General features: G+C 36.2%; 1 protein-coding gene across 9 annotated transcripts in view; it reads left to right on the top strand.

The window, feature by feature from the left end:
* ZNF280D (zinc finger protein 280D) overlaps window positions 1-18152 on the top strand; it is a 49295-nt gene that overhangs the window by 5558 nt on the left and 25585 nt on the right. For 4 of the 9 annotated variants that reach the window (XR_011003816.1, XM_068204032.1, XM_068204034.1 and 1 more), the window contains exons 3-7: window positions 3252-3317; window positions 3423-3793; window positions 9655-9772; window positions 15859-15968; window positions 17568-17797. Coding sequence is in view for 8 of the 9 variants with exons in the window: in XM_068204032.1 (XP_068060133.1) it covers window positions 3252-3317; window positions 3423-3793; window positions 9655-9772; window positions 15859-15968; window positions 17568-17797 (895 nt within the window). In the remaining variant the exon portion in view is untranslated. Of the gene's footprint in view, window positions 1-154; window positions 3339-3422; window positions 3794-9654; window positions 9773-15858; window positions 15969-17567; window positions 17798-18152 lie in introns of those variants that run through there. The other 5 variants (XM_068204037.1, XM_068204033.1, XM_068204036.1 and 2 more) reach the window with 4 other exon arrangements.

Raw genomic sequence — 18152 nt, 5'->3', positions numbered from 1 at the left:
CCTGTCCAAGTACAAGATTTTTATTGATAAATTTACCCATTCTTTGTGAAATAGTTTTTTTTATCAAATTCCTAAGTTTGTCTCCTAAATGCAGGCAGTGCAGGGAGTGAGGTTAGGTGGTTGTGATGACAGGAGATGTGTCAGGATTCCATGTTTGTCCTATACTTGGGCTTTGGCAGGTAAGTAAAGAAGATAATTTTTCTCTTATTATTTTAATTAACTTTAGTAATGAAACTTTTTTTTGTGTGTCCATCTTGTAGTCAATTTTCAAGAGCTGTGACCTAAGGTCTCTCTAGCAGTCACATACCCAAGACTTTGTGTGGTGAGGTTTACTTCTCACAGTTTCTGCCTTATCTCTGCTAATGCTTGTATCCAAGATGTCCCTAGTAGTTTTCTGGAGGTGTATAATTTGCAGTAAAGGATCTCAAGACAAAATGTTACACGAGGTTGTTTGTCACACTCTACTGCATGGATTTCAGAGCTGTTATTAGCTGTTCAGTCATTTTAGTTCACAGTACTTTCATCTTGCATCTATTACTTTTTTGCTCTCTAGGATAGCAAGTTTAAGGTTTCTTAGACAAGGTTAAAAAAGTGAAAAAATTATTTTAATTATGAGAAGATTACAGAACCTGATATTTAAGTACTCTCACCAGAAAATATTTTTTAAGAGTGAATATTTTAAAAATACTCTGGATACTCTGAAAATTTTGAAGAATATTTAAAAATTATTCTTATGTTTTCTGCAGTTACAAACATAGAGAATGTTTGAAAAATACCCTGTTTTCTGGAAGGTCCAGAGACCTCTGGATTGCTGTTGGTCATTGGCAGTAGGTCATGGCATACAACAACTATAAAGGCAGTAGCATGTGTTGGAACAATAAACATGCCAAGTTTGATTGCAGTTGTTGTAGCCTCCAAGGTTTTTTGTAGTGAAGGAATAGAAATATTTCAGGTGAAAACTATAATTTTGGTATGATTCTGTGAACTTCAAGAACTTTGGTAAAAGATGGAGACTTAAAAAGTTTGCTTCTTATTCTAGTGCTGTCCATACTTGGTCCTGACACAAGTAAAATCACTTATGGACTTATGGTATAACTTGTTACTTTATCTTTTTTCCTTCCCTTTCCTCAACTTTTCTCTTTTTAATCTTCTACTTCACTATCAAAAACAGCTATGGAAGAATGACCTCAGTTCTTCTCTGGCTTGTAAGTAGTACTACCTGGCACTAGTCAGGCTTCAGTTTGTTATTGGTGATAGGCAAGATACCGTGAGCTCAGCTTTGCTTATCACTGTTTAGATTGCACCTGATGAGATGAAAAATTGATGACAAATAGAAACTCACATATAGGTCTTAATTTTTCTGAAAGGTGTAGTTTCTACAATGCATTGCATTCTCTTAGCCTTTTCCTGACAGTACAGTTACTAGTCTTTGTACAGACTGTGGGAAAAACTAGAAGGAAGTAGTAAAATCCCCAACTTTGACCTGCTGTCAGAGAGCCGTGTAGTATGAAGTGTCCCTTCTGATCTACTGGAGGATTGTTTTGGCTGAGATGAAAAGTAGTTCACACTTTGTTTCCTTTACCTTTTTCTGCAACTGCTCATTTTTCCTGCAGTTACTGCTTCTTGTTCTTGCTTCCTGTTTCATAATGATACAAACCTGTAATTTGTTATTGTTTTAAAATGTTACTCTGCATGTCAGCATGCTTGTGCTTCAGTGCTGTTTTACCTAAATGGGACAAGTAACACTTTGATGGAAGAGGGGAAAGTGCGTATCAAGTTTATGATGAATCAGTTGAATAAATGTAGTTTATAACTTCAATTCACTGGCTTTCTGAAATGTTCTTTTTAAAAGCAATAAAACCTACCTTTGTAATTTAGAATGTGTGCACATCAGATGTCTTGACTATGCTTTGTAAGACATAACTTCTCTAAAAGTTTTTCTTTTGTAGATAGATGATGCTTTAGTTTAATTTCACTCTGGAATTCATGTATGAGGTATAGATTTGTTAACATTCACAAAATGTATGTATTCAGCTAAATACCAAAATAATTTAATTCTGGTTTGTAGTTACTGTTATGTTGAAGTAAAAATCGTATTACTATTACAGGACCAAATTTTGTCATATCTTAAAAAATGCAAACCTGTTTGAATATGTTGGTTGCAGTTGCTTTTTTATTAGTATGATCTAAATGCAGGGAGCAGGTTGAAAGCTGCAGTGTTCTCAGCTCTACTGGTATTAGATATATTTATCAACTGGTTAGTGTATGCTAATGAGCTGCTGTTGGTAGAAATAACCTCAAGGTTTTTAACACAATGTGTAGATATTCTGAGAGCTATTGTTTGAGAACCTGATGTCATTTGACCCTGGTTTGAGAAGTTACTTCAAGCCTTGTGAGTTAGATATTAGAGAATCAATCTAATTTTGTATGCATATTTTCACAGGTCAGAGCATGCAACTTGTCAGCAGCACTAATAATGGAACTGAGAATCTAGGAGTAGAAGAGTATTTTGATTTGATGAATATTTTTGTAACTTTCCGAAATTGTCAGAAATCCCAGACTAAGACATAAAATTTCGGGGAATAAGAGTGGCATTAGTTAGGGAGTAAATATAATTTAAGAAATTGCATATGCTCGTGCTGAGCTAGTACTCTGGTTACAGACTACCGTGTAGGATAAGTGAGAAGAATCAGTGCTCTTGTAATGCAATTCTAATACAACTCCTTTAGTTGCTGATCTGTTGATTTTCCTTTCACACTGGAGAACGGATATCATGAAGTCTAAAATCCAGTTTGTAAGTGCTGTATTTTGCTAATACAGAAGCAAACAATATCATTACTGGTTTAGAGAAAATGCTTCCTTTAATGTAGGGCAGTTCTAGTATTTGGGAAACATTATATATATGTGAGAAAGAGATGTAAATGAATGCACTATAATCAGCAAATTGAAATGCTAATTGTCTTTTTTTGGTTGTTGTTGTTTGTATTCTTCCTGTGTGTTAACCTGTGTCCAAGAGAATAAACTTTATGATTCTTAAGTGAACTAGCTTAACCAAAGAGGAGTGGAAGAACATATCCTAATTTGTACAAATGACACTTGGTTTTGCCAGGTTTTTGTTTTAGAAATAATATTTTAATTTATAAGCCAAATCCTGATTGGCATAATTAATGTATATAAATGCAGCTTTTAAATTTTAAAAGCAATGAAGTTATTCATTTATTTGCGATTAAGATAAATGTAACTTTTGACAGATATATTGAACAGAGTCAACCTCAGCTCACCACGAAGGGGGATACAGAATGGTGCACCCAGTAGAGGTACTTTATTGTCCTAATATGGTAATTACAAAAAAAATCCACAACACTTATGAAACATTTGACTGCAAAATTACATAAAGATAACTTTGGAATCCTTTGCAACAGGTACAGTCACTACATTCAAGTCTGAGAGTCAGCATTACATGACGCCTGCCTCCAGCCCTGGTGCCATGCCTGCCCCATCAGTCTTTCAGACTGTGCCCAGACCTGCGAGCAGCTCAGTGGCAGTTCAGCCATTGGCTGTAGCAGTGAATGTTTCAGGAACTTCACAAACTCTGCAGAGACCAGTTTCTGGATGTTTGTCGACACAGCAGGTGCTTGGGTCAAGTTCTGGAATAGCACAGTCTGCTAGCAGACCTGTAACCATTCCAGTGACAACACAGCCAGTATCAAGAAATATCACAGTTCCTGTAGTGGCTCAACCTGTATCCAGGCCAGCGACTCCTGCAACAGCACAGCCTGTAATACTCAATCAGGTAAATCTTTATTAATTTAAAACATAAAAGGTATGATTACTTTTGAATGAATTAATGAAGAACGTACTGACTCAGTCTAGTGCTTTAAAGATCTGGACTAGATTATAAACTAGCATTATGTAAGCTGTAAACATTCTAGGACTAAAACCTTGCACTGGTAAATTAAAATACATATTTGGAAATACTGATTTGGAAGATGCAAAGATGATAGCTTTAGTAAGAGTAAAATGGCATTAAATGAAAATCCTAGACACTAGAGAAATTAGTACTGTTTAGATTCTTTATGTTCCATGGAGAAATGTTGCAAATGCATTTTCTAAATTTTGCAGATTTCTGTGCTCAGATATTAATCTTCTGCATTGATAACTTAATTTCATTTTTAAGTAGCTTGCATTTAGTGTGTAAGGCAACTTTGTGCAGTTTCCACCTGTTTTTGCAGTGCCTTACCTTGGGATTTTTGATTCCTAAGAGAATGCTATAGTAGTAGTTCCTTAGTAGGTTTTGCTTTTTCATTCATGTGGCACATGAATAAAGGCATTGTGAAATAATAGTATGGTAAGAGGTTGAAGCAACCAAAAGTTGAGCGATAGCAGGTGAAGCAGTTTGGCAACATACTTGTTTTGCTTGAAAACCCTTAGGTCATGTGTTGTAGACCTTCCTGGGTTGCCACAGAACCCCAAAATGTTGCCATGAGGGAGTTGAGTTAGATGCTGGTTTGTTGCCTTATCTGTTGGATGTATGTGAGAGAGAAAAAATGAGGATTAAAATTCCATATTTGTATGAGGCAAACAATGATGCAGTATCTTATTTGAAAATAATTTGTGCTGAAACTGTTCAGACCATGTACCTCTAATATTAGCTACTATTGTCGGGTCAAAATGAAGCTTGACAGTATGCACCATCTCCATTGTCCATGCAAATACACATACCTGAGGTTGTTTCAGTTGTTAGTCTTTTGGTGTAAATAAACTAATGCAGCCTAATGGATTCTGCATTTGCTCAGCAGGGCAAGCAGTCTGAATTAACAGAGTTAATTAGGCCATTAAAACATGAGGATTGGAATTGGGTGTTCTTAAGACTTGTGGCTAAATAACTGCTGATGAGAGGCTGCATTTTAAGAAAAACGTAACTAAAACAAAGCAATCTAATCCTTGCCTATCAACTGGCTAGCTAGCTGAATCTTTGGCAAATTCAGCAGGAAGAATACTCATACTTCCAATACTTCTCATACTCACACTTCTTTGAGTCTTCAGCAACTGATTGATAGTTTGCAGAGAGAAATTGTGGGTGTGTCTGGTGAAGTGGGTTAGCTAAATAAGTCTGTCACTGTTAAGAAGGCCTAAGAAATTACAGAATTAAAAGTCCAGATATCAGTAGGATATCCAGGTTGCTTCTTTAGTCATCTTAAATCTTTCTTTATTAAGCAGGACAGATTAGTAGAATCTTTACTGCAGAAGACAGCCCTCTCCTTTACTTCCCTTACACACACATGCTCATGTTTTTGTTCCAGACCAAGCTGGTAGGGGTTTCTACAGTGTTTTTGTGACAGAACCCCAGAGTAAACAGAAAGCTGAACTTTTCCACGGAGTATATGTAGGCTGGATGTAGCTCATCAAGACAGTGATTTCCTTTAAAGAAAGCCTGCAGAGTGTACTTTTTTGTGGGACTCCTTTCTCATTCATTGAATTTATGTTACAGATGAGGCTTTAGTTAAGTATTTATAGGGCTACTTTGTCAAAATCTGCAGGTTGTTTTTCCATGGCAGAGTAGAGAAACAGCTGTTTGAAGAAGTTGCAGCCATAGGACATGGAAGAAGTTCTCTAGCCATGTATTCATCAGTTCTGTCTATTCCAGGTTAGACTGACATGCTTTAGGAAGTAATGCATCCTTATCTGGGACATTCAGTGCGGATTTGGTGGTCTCTGAAAGCTTCTACCGTTTGTTGAAGTTATGGTCTTAGACACTTTCTTTACAGTGTTAACATTTTGATAATGGTTTTCATGAGCTCTTAATTTTTTCAAGGTGTCTTAAATGTAACATCCTGTTCTTTGGTTGTTAAGGAATTCTTGAGTACCTTGAAGAAGAGTTTTCTGTTTGCGTTTTTTTTCCTTGCTTAAAACATGGTGAATCTCCCATCTCTTCAGCTTAACTCTTCTAGATTGAGAACTGTATTTTCAGTTGCAGCATTATCTAGAATTTTCTTTGTTGATATTGTTATTACCACTTGATGGTGTTACACTTTTTATACAGGAAGAAACTTGTCTGTGCCTTTTTTTTTAGAGAGGTACTATAATTTAGTGTCTTGGGCAATGTTTTGTCATTTTTAATCACTCCTGCCACCTGATGTCATTTGCTGTTCCTAGTGTTATATTTATACTTACCTGTATTTTAGCTCATGTCTTTAGTTTGAATTTTATTAATTCAAGAGCTCCTTAGGGTTTTTTTGATTCCTCAGCTGCTCCCCACCTAGTGTTTATTTCACTGGGGGCTGCTGTTTTATAGGGATGATTTTCTGCCTTGGGCTTTCTGTGACATTTTTGTTCACACATGTTCTGTTTTTTCCCAACTTGATTCTTTCTAAGTGGTAAAAGCTTCAAATAAGTTTTTCTGGAAAGTGCTTGACAAATGGCTCTTCAGCTTCCAGGTGTTGAAAGTTACCTTTGAAAATACCATGTTGAGAAGATCACTGTGAGGTGTAGTTAGACACTGATAGGACCCCTTTTTAGGTGAACATCCTTCAGAGTGCTTTTGCATTCAAAATACAGTGCAATATTTTTTAATCTCAGGATATCAAAAGATTTTTTTTTTTCTGTGGGAACTGGCTGCTTTTGGTTGCCAACTGGGTTGAAACACCTATCTCCTCAATTTCTCAACAAGTCCGTAATTTGCCTCTTGTCAATGTTTGGTATTCCAGTTTTATCATTGAAATACCCCTTTCTAATCACAAGCTTGATTCTCTGACTTCCTAAGGCAGTCTGCTTTTTGTGTTGTTACTGTATTACATGCTGTGTACTACTAACTGCTGTGCAGTTCCAGAAGTTCAGAGTTCATTTTTATTTCAGTCATACAGTTTGCAGCAGTTTTAATTCAGTCAGAGCTACTGTTGCATTTCATAGCATAGTACTATCCTCTTCTTTGAGAAAAATTTGTCCGTAGCAGTGACGATGTTCTGTAACTCAGTGCTCAGAATGCTCTCCCCTAAGCCACAGCCAATTCTGTCTTTCCCTTACTTACTAGGCACTTTTCTCAGTCGGTGTGACTCAGGTTCTGGTTGTTCCTAGGTCATTTTGATAGAACAAAGGCCCAGTACTATGCATTGTAATTTTTCAGGGTGGGTTTAGTTACCAATTGCCATATAGGCTTCCACAGTTGAAAATCTAGGATGCGGACTATAAACACAATATTGTCACTAGTAGTAATGAGAAATAGTAGTAGTATTTAGTAGTAGTCACCACTACTAAAAGTAGTGGTGTAATACTTCTCTTCACTTGAGCACTAGGAAATTAACTTACAAAGATGTAGGGTTTTGCCTTTCTGCGTGTGAAAGCACCTATACATGTTAGTTTGATTTTTTTGTTGTTGTTGTTGTTTTGTTTTTTTGTTTTTTTGTTTGTTTCGTCAATGTGGCAAAGCTGTTTTGCTTTTTTTTAAATGTTTTGTTTTATGAAGCATTGGACAGCACTGGGGGATTTGTATGTAAAATGACAGAGCAAAATTATGTTAAAATAATGCCTGTTAACAGAAAAGGACTTTTTGAAAATTAAGCAATGAAATTTTCAGTGTGTCTGGTTTTTTTTTGCTTGCTGGATATGTTTAGTATGTACTGAGGAGATGTATCCATGCCATCAAAATACCCAAAATATGGTCTTGTTGAAAATTAAAATATTGGCAGGACATAAAAACAAAGAAACTACGGACTAGTAAGCGATGCAGTGTTTGTATGTAGCTGTTGTATTGGTCACATTTCAAATGTAAATGGTCTGCATAGGGCTCTGCACTCAGAGCCTGCCGCAGGTTTATCCCCTGAGCATTAGTTGTGCTTGAGGTGTGGCCTGCAGGCTGAGGTGCTTTGCTTTCCTTTCACTGGCTTTTCTGAAACTGTTGTGACTTCAGTAACACTTGCTCTATTGTGACTGCAGCTCCTGTAGCTGTTACTCATAGCAAATACAGCACAGAAATTCAGAAACTATTTCCACAGCTACTCCTGAACATCTAGTTTTAATTTGGTTGGAGTGGATTAGGTGACTTCCCAGAAGAAAGAGTGGCACTTCATTAAGGTCCTGAAGGGTCTTCATTTAAGGAAATGTACAATAAAAAGGCAGGATGGGGAGCAGCATCTTCCTTTTTGTTCTGGTATTTATTTAGGAGTCCTAAACCAGATTATCTTACCTGTTTATGTACTTGTGCTCCTTTAGATTTCTTTCCATTAAGTTTGGTGTATATTGTGGTAAAGATGTGGTAACTTACACAGGGATTATTTTTTTTTTTTCAACAAAACGTATTTTGGCCTTTGTCTCAAGAATTCACTGATGACAAGGTCTCTGTATGTGTATTGGACAGTTTAAAAAATTTGTTTATTTTTTTACTTTAGGAAGATAGCCCTACTTTTGTCAGTTCTTTTTTCCACAATACAGCTTGATGAAGTGTAACTATTTGAATTATTTTGGAGTTGAAATTGCCAATACTTTTTCATTTCTACCTTACTGTTAAAATTAAACCTAACTCCATTACGTTTTTTCTTAACTACTTATTGCTATTCCTGAAAATATTTCATGTTTCAGATTGTGCTAGGATGAATGGACTATTAAAATGTGGCCAGTATTGATGAATCTTGAAGGTTCCTCCTACCTCACCCTCTTAACTTTGAATATTTGTAAGAAGAGCTAAGTTTCATGTTTCTTTTTCTCCAAATGTTACCTGTTGTAGTAACTGTGGAACTGTTACTATTGTTACAGATCAGTGGAACTCTTTTAACAGTTTTCAGTGCTGGAAACAAGAAATGTGGACTATTTAGTTTTCTAGGTTATATGTACTAAAAGGCAGACCTTTTAAACTGAAGGGTAAAAGAATACCTGTACTTGGAGATGCACAAAACTTAATTTAGCAAGGTGCTGGGAAACATGAACCAGGTTAACTGGACTTTGAAAAGAGAGTTTGATTATGTTATTTTCAGAAATTCTTCTGAAGTTACTCTACATAAAAGAAAAAAACCCTTGATGATATCAGGAATTAGTGCCCTTCCTAGTCAAGATGCTATAGATACCCCTTACTCCATTAAAGCTTGAGCACTTAGTAGAATTTGATCTTAATACCATCTTGTTTTGAGAAGCTTCTACTTGCTTCAAGTTTGTGCTACTTTTGAGTTCTGGTTTTTGATCTTTTGAAATGCAGCAAGATGTTATGCAGGAGTAACAAGCAAATGTCTGAGTTTAGGTTGAAGAAAGAAAGTATTTGGCTTTTTTTTTGAAAAACAATCTAGTATAATTTGAAACATCATCAGACTTTTTTGGAACAAAAGCAATTTCTTTACAGTTAGCAATTCAAACAGATTAGTGATGTTTCATTAAGTGGTCTTTCCCAGGTCTTACAATTATTTTTACTATTCTGAATACACAGCTATAAAAACTAAAAAGCACTGATGAGAATTGCAACTTTATTAAAATGTCAAAAGAAACTATATTGGGGAGATTGTAATGAACTTGATTTTCTTCTGAGTACTTTTAAGAAATCATATGTTTTTAAATCCTGCTTGAAGCCTGAGTACTTTTAAGAAATCATATGTTTTTAAACCCTTTGAAGCCTGCAAGTAAAAAAAATGTTAAACTTCAAATTTCTTTTCCCTCTTGAAAATATCTTATTAGGATTATGTTATGGATTCTCCACCAGATGCACCAGATAATACATCTGGTATACTGTTTGGTGTGAGACAGAACTCGGGAGTTCCACAGTACCAGACTGGGCCAGCAGTGAATGTAACAGGTGGGTATAACTGTAGTAGTTGATAAGAGAAACAGCCAACCTAATGTCATTTAACTCTAGTGCAGATCTATGGGTTATAACTTTAAATAGGATTTCTAGAATGTAATAGAGCTACTTTTTTCTCCCCCCTGTACATAACACTGTATAATGTTTAATGAAATAACCTCTGGGGTCTTGTGTTGTCAGACTTTGCTTTTCAGTGCATTAGACTGACTATAAAATCAGCTGATGTCTTCTTGTAATGCTCATTTAGATGGCAAAAAGCATTACCGGATCCAGTGTATCTTTATTGACAGGTAAAGGTTTGTTTTCAGTATACTCATCACTCTTTGGCCCATGGGAGTAGGAGAAGACTGTTAGCAGAAGAGGGGCTGTGAACAGTATCCGAAGAACTGAGTCTGCTGGATGGATTCCCTGCAATGATGATCTTGGTTTTCTGGCTGCTAGATGCAGGACTTGGAGTAGATGGGATCAAAATGATCAGTCCTGAAAAGGAGGGGAAGGGAGAGTGTATGTAATTTGACAGCAAAATCCTTTTTTTTCCAACTAGCTTTTCAGCAGTAAATATTTAATTTAATCTATTTAAAAAGAAGCCAAAAAGCACCTTTTTTTGCTAGTGTGTGTCACAGCAGATGAAGTAGATTTGAAGCATGCAGTGTATTCAGTCTTAAGAAGACTACAACTTGGGACTTCCCTCCTCCTTTTTGAAGGATTGTACTTTTGTAATAACTGAACAGAATCGCATTTTTCTGTCTATAAGTTATGGGTGACAATGACTTCTGATTCTTCCCTGAGGTAACAGGTTAAGTGCAGTGAATGGCCTGACTGGTCATGTTAAGAAGTTATGTAGGACAGAGGGATAGCTAGTTTGCTCAGCTTCACATGATGATTTTGCATTTTTAGTTTAGGCATTCACTCCGAAAATGTATCAGTGAAGGGTTAGCAGTGTATTTTCTTGCTTGTGTCCATCTGTTCTGTTGGTGTCTTGGGTTAAATAGTTTTTTGTCAAGTAAGAAATGGTGGAGCAGCATTAAGGTTTTTACAGTGGTGTTGTGGGTTCAGAAACCTGTCAGCAAGGTGGTGCTGCAGCCAGTATACTTTGCTCCTTCCTTGCCATCATGGACAGGGTACACAGGAATATTGTGTGTATGAGCACAGCCAAATCCTGGGTAATAGCTACAGAAGTGTTCACTAATAGCACAAAGTGACCAAAAATTAATTATTTGGCTATTGCTTTTCCCTGTTGTCCTGGGTACTTGGAGTCCCTGCGACCTGTTGTGTAGAGAGTTGGACAAACTAGCCTGGAATGCGGTTAATTCAAGGTTAATTCATGTCCACACTCCAGCTGAGAGAGGCACTTTCATGATAAGAGGTGTCAATCTGAGTTATACCAGCAAGATATTAAATAATTCTTGTAGTTGGTTTGATTAGTTTTCAAAATAGGCCTATTTTTTTACATGAACAACAGAACTAAAATGCAAACCTGTGTATTATTATAGTTCTTCTGAAAGAGAATTTACTAATCAGAGTTGTGTAGACTACAACTACTCACCTTTATAAATATATAAAAGTCTTCAAAATTTTTTATCACAGATGTGTTAAGCTTTTAAAATTGGAATTATGAACAGTATTTTTGACATATGAAAATAGTCCTTGTTTCCAAGTAGGGTTTTCTGCAGTCAAATAAAATACTTCACTGAAGATCCTTGTAAACTCAGTCAGACTTTGTGTCTTTTCCCTAGCCCTCATTGCAGAGCTACCTGTAGTTTAATACGCAGCAGCAGCAGTTCCTGCTATAGGAACTGCTATAGGTTGCTGGCTAGATGCTCAAATAGCCTCAAGTGCTACAGAGGAATGCTAGGGTCATACCAGCTCTATGGAAGCCTTTGCTGAGCGCGACATATGTCTGTGTAAGCAGCTCATGTACTGAACATGGTGAGTGTAGGTAAATTAAACCCCCCTAGGAAGTAATAGCATCTAATTAGTAACCTGATCATTTTGTGAATGTGTGAATGAATGAACCTTAGGCAAACAATGCATAGACATTTAAACTTAATATGTTTATTTATGTCAAAAAGAAGGAAAGGTGTACTACAAAGGAGAATGTTAGGATGTTTATGTATCTGTATAAAAAGTGAATTACGTTTTCCCATATTTGAGGCACAGTGTGGCAAATTATCCAAGATGTTCATCAGCATTCCCTGCTGGGAGTCTGCCTATGTGCATTGAGTGGGGAGATTCTACAGACTATTGGCCAAGTTTAGATAGCTCCCACTGAGTAAACATAACTGTGGGTGCCAGAGGGCTATTTTGTTTCTTCTCAGAAGTTTGAATAATTTGTTGTGACACAAAGTATCTCTACTTGTTGAGCTTCTTGTTACACCCTGAGAAATCATTGGAGCAGCTATGTCATTGTACTGGGGAGAATAGACCAGAATGTCCTTAGCTTAGATTGTTGTGTCCAGAACTGAAGCCTTTGACATATTTTATTATAGTCTTAAGACTATTTGCAGTCAGTCATTGTGAGAGGTTTACAAGACCTGTGCTGGCACTTCAGACTTCTTGGTTTGTAACTGTCTTTCAGGTTTATTTGAGTACTGATCACTGTATTGAGTTTGTATCATCAAGGATAATCTTACAGTGACAGAGACATGGGTTTCTGACAAGATGGAGCTGAGTGTTTATGGGCATGTTAATCAGCCACTGAACCGACCAATTTCAAAGTTGTTGGTGGATTTTTTTGTTGTGGGGTGTTTTGGGGTTTTTTTTTTTGGTGGGGTTTTGGTTTAGTTTTTTTTTTTGTGATTTTGTTAGATTTTGTTTTGTTGTTGGTTTTTGCTTTGGTTTTTTTGTTTGTGGTATTTTTGGGGTTTTTTTGTTTGATTTTACTGATTTTCTTCAGAAGAAATACTGTAAGGACATGTAATGTTCTTTCAGAAGAAGATAGCAGATAGATGTGCTGTGGTTGGTCATTAGAAGTTATAACACTTTTTTCATTTTGCATGCAAACTGAATTTTACAGAGTTATATAAGAAACTAAAACAGCATTAATGCAGAACCAGAAAAAAAGGAGAGGTGTTTTTCATCAGAAGCACAGAGCTTGTTTCAGACAGTGGGCATTGCGGTTACTTAGCTTAACTTCATTACTGTGAACTCACCTTGTCTCAGATTAGAGTGGGTCAAGATGTGAAAAGTAGACCAAGGGAATTCAGGTGGCCACAGTATGATTTACTGGGGTTTTAGAGGTGGGTCTCTATCTCTTGAATTTACCCTTTCCTGCTTCACTGGCCTGGGCCTTCAGTCTGAGTTGGATATTTTTTTAACTTCAGTATGGCATATTAGTTTAGGAAAATCTTTCAACTGCTTTGTGTGGACTCTAAATTGCAGTCATCACTAATGTGTTCTAATTACTATGGGAAAAAAATGAGGTTCTTTAATTTAAAGTACTGTAGGTCTAAATGAGAGTGACTTTGTATCTAAACCTGCTGCTACTTCTGAAGGTGACAGTGTAACTCAAAAGCAGACCGAGCTTATTGAGGTGTGTGCTGGAAGCAACTTGGCTGTTCCACCTACAGGTAACTGTCCAACAGTTGCACAGACACAAAATGGATCTTCAGATGGTAGGAAGATGGAATGGTCTAGCTGGCAGTCCTGCCTCTGTGTCATGGAAAAAGCTAACCCATGTAGTATTTCAGATGCTCTTAAGGCAGTGTAAGTAACTGTTCTTATGCCGTAAAATAAAAATAGCTATTCAATGCAAGGATTTATATACCTTTGCAATTTATTTTACCTGAGCTTATTGCCTATTCAAATTTTAGACCTTTATTGTTTAGTAGGTACGTTTGAATTCTGTAGAGCAGTAATTAGTCATTTGAAGACAGATTATATAAATAAATGCCCCTGACCTCATTCTCTTAGTTCAGATTTTCTATGTCAAAGACGGGAGTAGGGGGTTGAAACTTCAAAACACTACCAACAAGAAACTCAAGATTGAAAGAATTCTTTACTTAATTCTATGACTGCTGAATTTATGACCTAGTTCTGATTAGATGAGGGGAGAAATCATTTTAGCAATGCCAGGCAAGGCAGTAACAAGTTAGATTGTGGAATCCCCATCCTTGGAGATATGCAGAAGTTGACTGGACTCTTATGCTCTGAGCATAAGATTTGACTTGCTTTGACTGGGAAGTTGCAGAAATTTACAACGCGAATTATTTTGTGATTCTGTACTTTGATTAATTATTGCAAAATGTGTTTTGCAGTTTTCTGTCTTTTTTTTTTTTAGCAGTGTTTCTGATATAGTTTGAAATAGTAGTGGGAGGGGAGAAGGTCTGTTTCAAAGAAACAATGTTATTGGAAAGATTTTTTCTTCCCTGCAACAAGAGAGTTAGTCTGGCTGTTTCAGACTATTAACTATAAAGTGCATTTTTGTCCTGAGCCAAAAAGTGCTTTCTAGTGATTGCAACAGGCCAGGATTTATTCTTGAATTTTGAGACATTTCCAAGGCATCCTCTGTCCTATAATGTTAAAATGACTGTTTGGAATAATTTCAGATTTGGGTTTTTTGCATTTCTTATTTAAGAACTCATTTACTCTTTCCAGCTACCAGAAGGACCTGGCTATAACATAAACACTCCAGCAAAAAAATTGCCTCCACCCTCTTTTGGGTGAAATAGATATTGTGCTGCAGCCTATAATAAAAAAGATAACTGAAGGATCTTGCTAAATTCAGTAAAAAAGAAGTAGATCATATTCACTGAGAAGCTTATTTTGCTGAGTTTGTCTCTAAGCCATCCCATGCTGGCATGGCAATTTCTAATCTGTCACAGAATCCAGCACTGAAGCACTGCAGAACACAAGGTTTTGCTGCAGAACTGGTTTTCTTCAACTCTGTTTGCACTTAGCTGTGGTGTGTCAAAATGTTTTTCCAACTGTATTAGTGAAGACTTGCAGCGTTGTTTTGTGGTACAGCTTTTACATGACCGTCCACTCATCTAAAGGACTTTCTGCTTAATAATGATTCTTAGCAAAACTGTTATCTTCAGGGAAATTACAGTTTGTTTATGGTCTAGGCAGGACGATTTTGATGTAAAAATGTATAATAACACCATTGCATGGCCATCTTTTAACTCATACGCTTGCTAATTCCCTTATATTTATGGTTGGTTTTTTTTTTTTTTTTTTTATATTACATCTTTTCATAGTCCTGGCAGGGAACAGTTGACTCTTACAGTTAAGATGTTGTTTACTGTGTTTAACTTCTAAACTAGTTACTTAGTATGCAGTCCTCCAAATCTGTGAATGACTTGAGAATGCATGAGAATTTAATCTGGAAAAGTAGCTCTTGTTCTGATGTTTTTTGACAGTTTGGAGAAAGCTCAAAGCTTAGTTTATTCATTAAAGTTTAAAGTAATGCAAAGCTTTAATATCTCTTTTGCTCAAAAGGTATTAATCATTCATGTTGATAAGAGAAGCATTATTTCCTTTAATTACTGGGAGTAATTATTAATTTAGAAGATTTATTCTCTAGGTTCTCCAAAGACATCTTTGCTTAACAGAAATAATGCATTTGAATAAGCCAAGAATCTAACAAATCTCCAGCGAGAAATAGCCTCATCATTGAGAACCAAACAGTGAAACTCCTTTCCAAAACCAGTTATCTGAACCCTATTGTGATGATGATCAGGTTGTGGCAGAAAACAGGCTTTCAATATTCATTTGAAAAGTTTGTGAAACAAAAACATCAAAAATCCATCCTATCCAGGATGGGATGGGCTGGTAGTGCACAGAAGAAATGCTTTCTTCCTATCATGCTGCCTTCATCTCCTCATGTGTTTTTCTTTGTTGATAAGATTTTGTAAAATCTGTTTATCAGTCTTTGTCAAACAGAGCAAACTCCAGGTCAGTTTGGGAAAAAGGAAGAATAGTTAAAAGATGCTTGTAAAGCCTGCTTATGGCTACTACGGCTTTGTTGATGGTAATAGTTTTCATTTGAAATAGCATATTTTACTTGAATACTACCACTACTACTAAATTGAGTATTCTGCCTGTGAATTCTGAGTCTTTATATTTTCTAAATTTTACAGGGACAAATGCTGCATCCAGCACCATTAAAAATGGAGGACCTTTTCCACGAGCTTGTCCAAAATGTAATATACATTTCAATCTTATGGATCCTCTGAAAAATCATATGAAGGTAAAATATTTTGGGGCTGGTAAGCATTAGAACAAACTTTGTGGGCTTCTCTTTGGTTATGGTAGAGAGCCATGGTTTGATAGGAAGCTGCTATCATCCAGAGCCAAATGCTCAAAGTCATGCAGTCATGAAGAGCAAGAGAGGAGCAGGGGAGCTCTAAATCTTGCTACTTTTTGGCTCATGTTTCCAGTCTGCTGAAGGTAAGTGTCTATGAGAATAGGCAGCCAGGTGGCCCGCATCTGTGTGAGATTGCAGCTGACACAAAGATGACAGAGTAAACTTACTGTTTTTCTTGATGTATCACTTGGTACAGCAAGATAAAAATACTTGATACTCAATAGATAAAAGTTTTTAAGCTGTGGGGAAGAATTTCATTTGTAGTTCATACTCAAACACTGTGGTAAACAAAACTTTCAGAAACTGAGCATCACTTAATTTGACTGTGGAACTACTTACTACTATTTCTGGAAACATAGTTTCCTGAAAATTATTTATCATTTGGCAAGGAGCCTCACAATTCTCAGGCATATGTATTTAATTTCAGGGACAGATAAATGGCTTTGCAGTCTGTATACAACGTGAATATCCAAAACAAAAAGGAGTATAAGCTACTGTATAAGACAGATTTGTGAGGATCTCAGTTACTGTTCTCACAGATGGTTCTGATTTACAGCATTACAATACCCTAAATGGTAATTGCTGTCTCCTTCGGCTCTGAAGCATAATTAAGAAATACAGGTAGCAGTGGAAAAAAACCCAAGGGTTTTAACTTTTTCTAATCATTATTTGTACAGAATAGCTTTTGCACTGAGTACATCAACTGAATGAAGGAACCATTGAAGAAGTGTGTTTACTTAGGATACTGAGTTACAATTCCACAGCAGGAAATTGCTCCTTACTAGTAGGCCTACGGAAAGTAGTCCTGTATGGTAAGAACCATTATTTGGCAGGAGAAAAATTTGTCCTCTGAAACATTCTAATTTTGTTGGAAACTTCATAGCATCTTCTTTATGAAGTACGTTTTACTTTTTAAGTGATAAGTTTCACGAGATGGCTCTTGGACTAAGCATTCTTTATGTATACTTCAACATAAAGAAGCCTGAACAATGTCTATTATGTGACTCAGAATTCTGAATTTTTTACTATTGCTCAAAAGAACTTTTGAAGGATTCAACATACATTCTTCTCTAAGAAATAAAAGACAAAACTTCCCATTAAGTTCTCAATAAACTTGTGCTTGTCAGCAAAATACTTGCATGAAAGCTGCTTTTTTTTCTTTTTATTAAATGTAAATGAAATAGAATTTTTTTGCAAGAATAAGTCAACACTGCTATTGTTTTCTTGATTAAATTTATCTTAAGCGAACCTATGAGAATCTTCCTCTTCAGTTTTATAATATATACTGTTTTATTACTTAAACACTAGTTAAAGATGAGTCACTGTTCAAAATTGAATATGACTAAGCTCAGTGTGTCAGAGAATTAAGCTTTGCATCTCTCATTAGTGCCTTCAGTTTTTAAAATGCTGTTGTCATGGATGCAGTTTGGTGAGACTAATCCCTTTGTTTCTGTCTCATCTCTTCTCCCTGTTTGCATCCAGTATTGTTGTCCAGATATGGTAAATAACTTTTTCTCGGAAATGGTCAAAACAGAGTGTTTGAGCACAACAAGCAAGACCACTGAATCTGAGAAAGGAAAGCTGATTATGTTAGTTAATGACTTTTATTATGGGAAGGATGAAGGTGACCTCCAGCAGGTACAACAGGAGCAGAAGACTCATACGACATTTAAATGCATCAGTTGTCTCAAAGTTCTTAAAAATAACATAAGGTATTTGAACTCATTTCCTTAATAATTTGTTAATCACTTCCAGTCCATAATAGTCTCATGTATTAAAATTTTGTGTTTCTGGAGTAGAGTTCCTTTCATACTGAAAACTGATAATGTTGGGTGACCAAACAGAAATTGAATTAATTTTTACTTTGCATGTATGGCCATAACTTGAAACTTTTTACAGGTTAGAGTATGAATTTTAGTGGTATCTAACATAAACATAGAGTTTTGATAAGAGCAGTTGTAGGACGTTAGGGTTCGAAAGGGCAACACAAAGGATTTTACAATTTGCCATCTGGATTGATGGCGATATTGGTAGATGCGAGTGTTAATTCCCTTTAGGGACACACAA

The sequence above is a fragment of the Anomalospiza imberbis genome, chromosome 13, assembly GCF_031753505.1.
Source record: "Anomalospiza imberbis isolate Cuckoo-Finch-1a 21T00152 chromosome 13, ASM3175350v1, whole genome shotgun sequence".
Lineage (NCBI taxonomy): Eukaryota > Metazoa > Chordata > Aves > Passeriformes > Viduidae > Anomalospiza > Anomalospiza imberbis.
This window is presented reverse-complemented; position numbering and strand designations above follow the sequence as displayed.